Source organism: Poecilia formosa, unplaced genomic scaffold, assembly GCF_000485575.1.
Source record: "Poecilia formosa unplaced genomic scaffold, Poecilia_formosa-5.1.2 Scaffold458, whole genome shotgun sequence".
NCBI classification, from domain to species: domain Eukaryota; kingdom Metazoa; phylum Chordata; class Actinopteri; order Cyprinodontiformes; family Poeciliidae; genus Poecilia; species Poecilia formosa.
In genome coordinates this window covers 118,484-126,483 of record NW_006800397.1, presented here as the reverse complement: position 1 = coordinate 126,483, position 8,000 = coordinate 118,484, and the positions used below count along the sequence as shown (strand labels likewise).

The 8,000-nt window shown below is 49.0% G+C and overlaps 1 protein-coding gene across 1 annotated transcript in view; it reads right to left on the bottom strand.

Annotated features, from left to right (window-relative positions):
• Positions 1-265: 265 nt before the first annotated feature.
• Positions 266-8,000, bottom strand: part of tgfbi (transforming growth factor, beta-induced) — a 35,608-nt gene continuing 27,873 nt past the window's right edge. Inside the window, exons 3-17 of the mRNA XM_007577868.2 lie at positions 5,230-5,294; positions 5,001-5,158; positions 4,767-4,931; positions 3,174-3,320; positions 2,953-3,094; positions 2,672-2,884; positions 2,271-2,408; positions 2,050-2,192; positions 1,749-1,885; positions 1,554-1,684; positions 999-1,123; positions 827-929; positions 706-755; positions 613-637; positions 266-544 (exon numbers count right to left, since the gene is read on the bottom strand). Coding sequence (XP_007577930.1) covers positions 483-544; positions 613-637; positions 706-755; positions 827-929; positions 999-1,123; positions 1,554-1,684; positions 1,749-1,885; positions 2,050-2,192; positions 2,271-2,408; positions 2,672-2,884; positions 2,953-3,094; positions 3,174-3,320; positions 4,767-4,931; positions 5,001-5,158; positions 5,230-5,294 — 1,804 coding nt within the window. The 3' untranslated portion in view covers positions 266-482. The remainder of the gene's footprint in view (positions 545-612; positions 638-705; positions 756-826; positions 930-998; positions 1,124-1,553; positions 1,685-1,748; positions 1,886-2,049; positions 2,193-2,270; positions 2,409-2,671; positions 2,885-2,952; positions 3,095-3,173; positions 3,321-4,766; positions 4,932-5,000; positions 5,159-5,229; positions 5,295-8,000) is intronic.

Genomic DNA, 8,000 nt, shown 5'->3' with positions numbered 1-8,000 from the left:
TATTTTACTGTTTTTACATTAATTAATTTGAATCCTAAAGTTTAATACAAAACATGGAAAATGAAGAACTTATTCTTCCCTTGACTTCAAATAAAGAGCAAAACTCGCTCTGACATGTTTACTGGTGAGGAAACCAAAGACTCTGTAGGGCCCCCTGCTGGCCTGGAGGCCTAAGGCCGGCTGTGATCGCCAGCACTCACCTTAATGTTGTTATATCAGTTATAATTATAATTATCATAACCAGGACTCTGTTCAGGTTCAGGGATGAAGAACTGATGAAGAGGCGCATCACTCTAGGCTTTATTTTACAAATGTGAGTCCGGTCCGGTCCGGTTCTGGTCCGGTTCCGGGTCCGGACTGGGACCTGCCGACATGCTGCAGGACGACACACTTTACAGAAGATCTGAGTTGGATTTCACAGAATCAAACTGGTTCTACAGCAAACAGGAAGCAGGAAGTGGTTCTGCTGGAAGGCCCGCCCCTCACTGGCGCCGGTTCATGGTTCTGCTGGAGCGGCTCATCAGAACCCGCTCAAACAAGTCGTCTGTGGAGACAAACACAGTCAGGACCAGAACCAGTACCGGGTCCATTAGCTGGAGAACCGTCTCTCACCGTTCCTGAACCTCTGGGAGTCGACCTGCAACAGAGGGCAAAGGTCAGACTGGAACCATCAACTGGTTTACTGGTTGGTTACTGGTTTCTTACTGGAGTTGCAGCCGCCGGTCCGTCCGCCTGCTCCCGGTCCGCCTTCGGAGCTGCGACAGAAACAGCCGGGTCAGAACCTCAGGAGGGGGCGGCGCTTACCCTGAGGAGGGGCGGGGCTTACCCAGAGGCCTGATGAAGGCGTTGACGGCGTGGACGACTCCATTGGTGGCCATCAGGTCGGCGTCGGCCACAGGAACCTTGTTGACGTAGACGGTGAAGTTCCTCTGCAACAGAGACACGGTCAGCGCAGCCACAGGTCGCCCAGCGGCCAATCAGGCGGCGGCGGCACTGACCACGCCCAGCTCCAGCTTGTCGCCCTGCAGCGGCGCCAGGCGGGTGTGGGAGCTGACCCCCCCGCTCACCAGCAGCCCCTGCCCCAGGTGAAGCCGCAAGATGGCCGCCAGCTGATCGGCGTTTCCTGCAGAGACAGAGGCTGATTGGCTGCTGCAGCCTGGCCACTTCCTGGTTGCGCCGGGCCTAATGATCTGTCTCCATGGCAACCATGAGGCCTCCTGATTATAGTGTCAGGGATAAACATGGAGCAGCAGGAGCGCCCCCTGCAGAGAACTCGTCTGGTTCATCACCTTTTACTGTCCAATAATCAATCAGGTAATCAATAACAGATGTTTAGCTTTTCTCAAATGATCGACATGTTTTTGACTTTCAGGAAATAAAATATTTAATAAGGAATTTTATCTTTTTATGAATTTATAAAATTGTATAAAAAACTTCAGGATGTGCCAATCGATCAATTTTTTTCCTGACCCAAAAAGGTTCTGATTCTGGATCAGAACCACTGAACAAACCCGGTTCTGGACCAGAACCTGGGTCAGAACCTCCACACTCACTGAGCAGCCGGCTGAGCTCGGCCGGCGGCAGGGCCCTGAACGCCTCGTTGGTGGGAGCGAAGAAGGTGAGCGCCCCCTGCTGGTGGAGCAGCTCCGTCATGCCGGCCGTCTGGATGGCGCCGACCAGCTGGCTGGAAGAGGACGCACCGGGTCAGAGCGGGTCAGAACCGGGGCGACCCGTTGTCCGACGCTCACCTGAAGCGCTCGTCGGCCTTCAGGACGTCCATCAGCGTCCCGGTGGGTGGAGCCAGAACCTTGTCCAGTGTAAACATGGTGGCGAAGCGGCCGGTTCTGTCATGAGCCGCGATGCAGGCGTTCTCGATGCAGAGGTTCTGGAGAGGATGGACCATCAGAACCAGAACATTCACGGTTCAGGTTTTATGTATTAACAAGATTTAAATGCGACATTTTGTTTCTCGTTTTCACGATAAACTTTCAGGCTATCTCCATCAGGTTCTCCAGCTGACGAGGCCGTGACCTCTGACCCCGTTCTTACGTTCCTGTAGACGAAGACGCGCAGCGTGAGGCCGCCCAGCGTCTGCAGCTGCTGGCCGTGGTACAGCGCCTTGGAGGACAGCTGCTGCTTCAGCAGGTGGTTCTTCATCAGCGCCCGGAGGTCAGGGGTCATCGTCACGCTTTCTGTTGGACAAGGCGGCAGGAAGTGGTCACCTCACCTGTTCACCAGGTGACCTGGTCAGCCTCCAGCTGCCTAGTTACCTTTGAAGGCATCGTTTAGCGGCGCTAGCATGGTTAGCGCCTCCGAGCCCGTCAGGTGGGACGACAGGCCGGCGTCCACAAACAGCCTGGTCGCCGTGGAAACGGACGAGTCCTCCGCCAGCTCCAGCAGAGTTTTAGCTGCAGGGTAAGCAGGGCTTCAGAACCGGACCAGAACCAGACCAGAACCCTGACAGTTCAACTTTGATTGGTTATAAAATCATGAATATTTCATCTCAACTGTTCCTGTTATAATTTAACAACAAAAAGTTTCCATCTGCATCTGATCAACCAATAAAATCCTCCTTGGGGCCAGAAGTGGCCCCCGAGCCTCAGTTTGGGCCCCCTGTCCTGAGTGAGTGTGTTCAAGAGCTGAGCAGCTGGTCCAGAACCAGAACCGGTACCTGAGTCTGGGATGAGCAGCTGGCTGATGTAGTGGATGACGCCGTTGGTTCCCAGCTGGTCCTTCTTGGTGACGATGGCGTTCCCGTTCAGGGTCATCTGGTCGCCGTCGCAGCCGACCTCCAGCGCCGCGCCCTGCAGCGTCTCCACGGACGTTCCCGACACGATGGACTCGGCGCACTGCAGCTGCTTCAGGATGTGGTAGTTCAGCAGGTCTGGAGGTCAGCGAGAGGTCAGCAGCGCCCGGAGACACTGGGTTACCATCAGGCACAGAGACGGACACCTTTCAGAGCTACGGGGTCTCCCAGGATGCGGTTCAGGGTCTCCTGAGGAATCTTGGCGAAGGCGTCGTTGGTGGGAGCGAAGACGGTGTACTGACCCGGACTCTCCAGCAGGGTGCTCAGCCCCGCAGCTGCGAACGCCGCCTGCAAGCGTAAAGACAGGAAGTGATGTCAGAATGCATGTTCATCATCACACCAGGAATTCCCTGAAGGCTTTACTCACGCGGAGCGTCTCCAGATCGTCGTCAACGTCAACGATGGACTGCATGTCGCTGGACACGGCGGTGATGACGCGGTCGATGACATGGACGATGCCGTTGGTGGCATGCTGGTCGGGTTTGATGAGGCGGGCACAGTTCACCGTCACGATCTGAGAGACGACAACCTGCCGGTCAGATCCACCGCAGACGGACCGCTACAGAGGAACCGTCTGCTGCAGCCGCTCAGACAGGAAGTGACATCATCACGCAGAGCGCTGTGACTGTCAGAAAACATCACAGCACTAACCCGCTGAGGGAAAACATCTGATAACCCACGAACAGCAGAGCCAAGGATCTTTTAGCACTTTTGCTAGTTAGCGATTTAGCGCACTTAGCTTCCATTAAGCTAATTTTTACAGCACTAATTTACTTGGCTGCTCTATAAACTTTCAGCTGAATAAAGTTCAGCGTCTGTGTGGAAGTTTTCTTTACAATTCTTCAAGTAATTAAGATGTTTATATTCATGCTCTTATTCTGAAGTGTTTTTACGCAGCTGTTCCATTTCCTGTCCTCACTAAAACAAGAAATATGCAGGGATAAAATAAAACAGGCAGAAAAGAAGAAATCAAACATGAACACAATATGATCGTTTAACTAAACTGCAGCCTGAGGGATGTAGCGTTTAAAGGTCAGATATAATTTAAAGGTTTTAGCTAAACTTGCCTGAAGATATTTATGTATTAATTGAGGATAGTAAACTCTGGAATATAAAGTTCTGTGTGATTACGGTCACAATTTTCCATTCCAAATAAAACAGCTTTGATCTGTTCAAGTAATTTTCACATTTTTTGCAGTGCAGCAAATGGTTTTCATTGCTTCGTGTTTACTGGAGCCCTGCTGTGGTTAGCAAAATTCAACAGCTATGAAACTGAAACCAGGACAGAAAGTTCTGATCCAGAATCACTTCCTGAAGAGCCAACCAGAGAGGAGTGGTGCAAGTGTAACATAGTTAATATTGTATAGAATTCCACTTGTCATTACTTCCCAGTTTGGGTTCATGTGTAAAGGGTGAAACAGCACCCCCTCCTGGTGGTTGGCAGGGTTACATATAGTGAACACAAACATCTCGTTGCCAGTTCATGAGAGATGGGCGCGAGGCAGGTTCACTGAGTTTAAGGCTCCAGTAAAATGCTATGTTAGCTTGTTGCTAACATGAAATGCTGTCCCTCGTAAGGTGATGAACCCGCTGTGATCAGTCCATATTCTGTTTCGCACAGATAAACGACGTTTCATCTCATCCTGTCTCCTGGCCCTTATTCACACAACGCAGAACTGATTTATGCTGATCGATCAGAATTATCGAGGTTACACAATGACACGTTTCAGTCTGTAGAGGGCGATATACTCTGCCACAGAACATGTCATTGACTCATGACGGATATCAACGTGGTTGAAATTAGTAGTTTAGCATTAGCTTCTGCTAAATCCCATGTTAGTGCTAATATTTGACTCATGCTTTAGCGTTAGCAGAACTACCGTTTGTGGTTAGTGCTTTAGCGTTAGCGCTGCTAGCTTCTTAGCTGTGTAGCTGCATCCAGAGAGCTGATCTTGCTCACCCCGTTGCTGTAGTGGTGGATGTGGACGTGCGAGTCCTGGTACATGGAGGAGAAGGACGATCCGTGCTTCAGCTCCTCGGAGGTCAGCCGGCGGTTCACCATGTGGTAGTGCAGCGCGTTCAGCAGCTCGATGTTCACATTGCTCACCAGAGCATCCAGGATCTCCTGCAACGGGACGACAGAGTGAGCGCGGGCGGCGTTGACCCCCGGCGACCCCGTGAGGCCCATACTGACCGCGGGCAGGGCGGCCCACGCCTCGTTGCTGGGAGCGAAGAAGGTGAAGCTGCCCGGCCCCTCCACCTCCTCCCTCAGCCGGGCTCGGTCCGAGTACATCTGGGTGGTGGAGGCGCCGACCGCGCCCAGAGTGCTGTAGATGTTCACCAGAGGCAGCGCTGCAACAGAACGCCGTCAGAACTTCACCGTGCTGCAGAACACAGGTGAGGTCAGAGGTCACATGACGTACCGGCAGGGCAGCCCTTCTCTCCGGGAAGCTTCTCGTAACCTGGACAGCATTCGTAGGTGATGACGCTGCGGAGGAGACGGAGCAACAGAAATCTATGGAGCCCTCCAGGTGACATGGGGACATTTTTCTTTTGCGTTCCCTTCCAATATGCTTACTGCAGTATTTGCTGATCTATTTGTATACAGTCACGAATGTCAATTTAACATTTTAAATATGTATATTTAAAGAGCCAAAATGGTGGTAGAGGGCCGCACTGGGTTAACTCGGGGAATCTCATCTGTCCGAGTGTCAATCATCTCCAGGCCACTTTTTTCTTCTGTCATGATTATCGATTTATTCCATTTTGATTATCATGCTTCAAACTTTACAAGGACACAGACCAACCAGGCCAAACTATGCCGCTTCCTCAGACACACAGAGCCAGTCACCTTCCATTCATACCTGGTGACGTCACATCGACACACCCAGGTGTCAAAGCCACGTGCTCCTAAAATAATTACTGGTTTCATTCATATGGCTCTTGCAGAGCCTCAGTGAAAATGTGTCTATTATTATTAACTCTCTGGTGCAAAAAAAAGTCGATTATTGTCTGCATGTTTATGTCTGTTAAGGTGGAGATGAAACCACATGGAAACGGCCCTTCAAACCATTCAGACATGAACACAATCAGATGACTGATTGCCCCGCGATAATAACTCAGAAACAGTCCAAATCGTTTGGATGTATTTTATTTCTTTCCTTCTTACGGAAAGTTTCTGTTTATATCAGGTTTGTTGTGCCTTTCTATACTAAAGAAAAAGTTATAAAACGTCTGATATTTCACAACGAGATATTAACATACATGGAAAAACTTTACATAACATTGTATTAAAGCAGAAAGTACGGCGGCCCGTAAGAAAGGCTTACAGGATTCAGTTATGCTGCATGAACTGATCAGTAGATTATTGCGAGGGAACACAAAAGAAAAATAATCCCCACATTCCCTGGAGGATCCGTAGCAATCACGTGAGGTTCAATGTTCAATCCTGGGATCCCTCCTGTCCAACAGATCAGTTACCATGGCAACATAGATGATGCACAGCTCTACATCACTGTCACCAGATGACCTGACCTTTGACCCATCTAATCATTGAACAGATCAACCTGTGGGGTGCCAAAACTTTCTGAACATGAACTGAAGTAATAGTAATCGAGTCGCCTATCCAACTTATTCCTGGGAGGTTGACTGGGGAAACGATTATGAGTTTTACTTCCAACTCCCACCGGAAGTAGCGGTATTTCTATGTAATGGACTCCTTAGACATAAGAGTAGACCCCGCATTGGCCGCTCCGGCGCAGGAAATACGGCGGCCATCTTGGAGCGGTATACCCTCCTACTTTACTCAACCAAAACAGCAGAAGATGCCTCAGCACTGAGGATATTGTTGTTCTGATCGATGTATTATTGATGTGAGGGCTCCACAGACAACATTTCACAAGTAAGATGGACATATTATTGTGTATATATTGTGATTAGAATATTACTTTACTGTATTTATGTCCACCGGCGAGATACCAGCTAATATTAGCTACAGTGCTTGGTGTAATTGTCATGAGGTGGCAACTTGTGAAGGTGAGAATGAACCAGGAGTCCAGGTTATGAAGAAAGTGATGATGAATTTAATGATGAAAGTGTCTCAAACAGTCCAGATCAGGCAACACGGCAGAGACACAGCTAAATACTGACAAAGACTGAACATGGAGCAAAGTAGTCTCAGGACTATACAGTTCGACTGAGAACTGCTGACAACCGACAAGCTACATACAAGGAGGATCCGACAACAGGTGGACTTAAATACACAGGGAGGGTGATCAGGGAACGAGACACAGCTGGGATCAATCAACAGGAAAGACACAGAAACAACAGACTCAGGACAGAAAGTGAACACAGAAAAACCTTAAAATAAATACACAGAAACACGTTTCAGCCCCGCTATGAAGGCTAACTGAGATTCTGTAAATCTAAAAAATTTATTATTCTCCAGCATTGGCTAAGATTATCTGACACAAGATAATCTTAGCCATTATAAAATCTTAGCTATTATGAAACTTATAAATGTTATAACATTGACCAGCAAAGTTTACACAGGTGGTAAAGACTATTATTTATGTTCTTTCACTCTGTCAAAAGTAAGATACATCCTAAATCTTCCGTTTTTGTTTTGAAGGTTTCCTAAAGACACGATGTGAGGAAGAAGAGGGAGAAATCTATAAAGAGAGACGGATTCACTGCAGCACGGATGAATCTCAGCTGCTGAATCTCTGAAGCTGGAAAACAGCCGATGATTAATATATATTACACTTGTTACGGCCCTGGGCCTTGTGGGCCTGGGTTGCAGGTCTTCTTGTCTGTCTTTGTGCTCCTCCCCTTTACAGGTGCTGCTGATTTGTTCATTTGGAGCACAGAGTACTTGAACCTGGCTGTCTCTGTCTTCTGGGTGGCCTTCAGCCTCCACTCTGCTGCTTGACACTTGTGGTGTTTTGTTGCCAGGCCTCAGCTCCCCTCCTTTTTGCACATTTGCGTTTGTCTTTGTTTTTGCACTTCAACACTTCCATATGCACTCGTACAACACATCCAAGCATTTCCATTACACCACTGATACTGATATCCACAATCCATTTGTTAGTGTGGGTTAAGTTCGTGGGTATTTGCAGCCAACAAGATGGTGTATCGGTCAGGATACAGGAAGGAGAGCATGAGACCAAACTTGTAGATGTGAGCTGGTTTATTC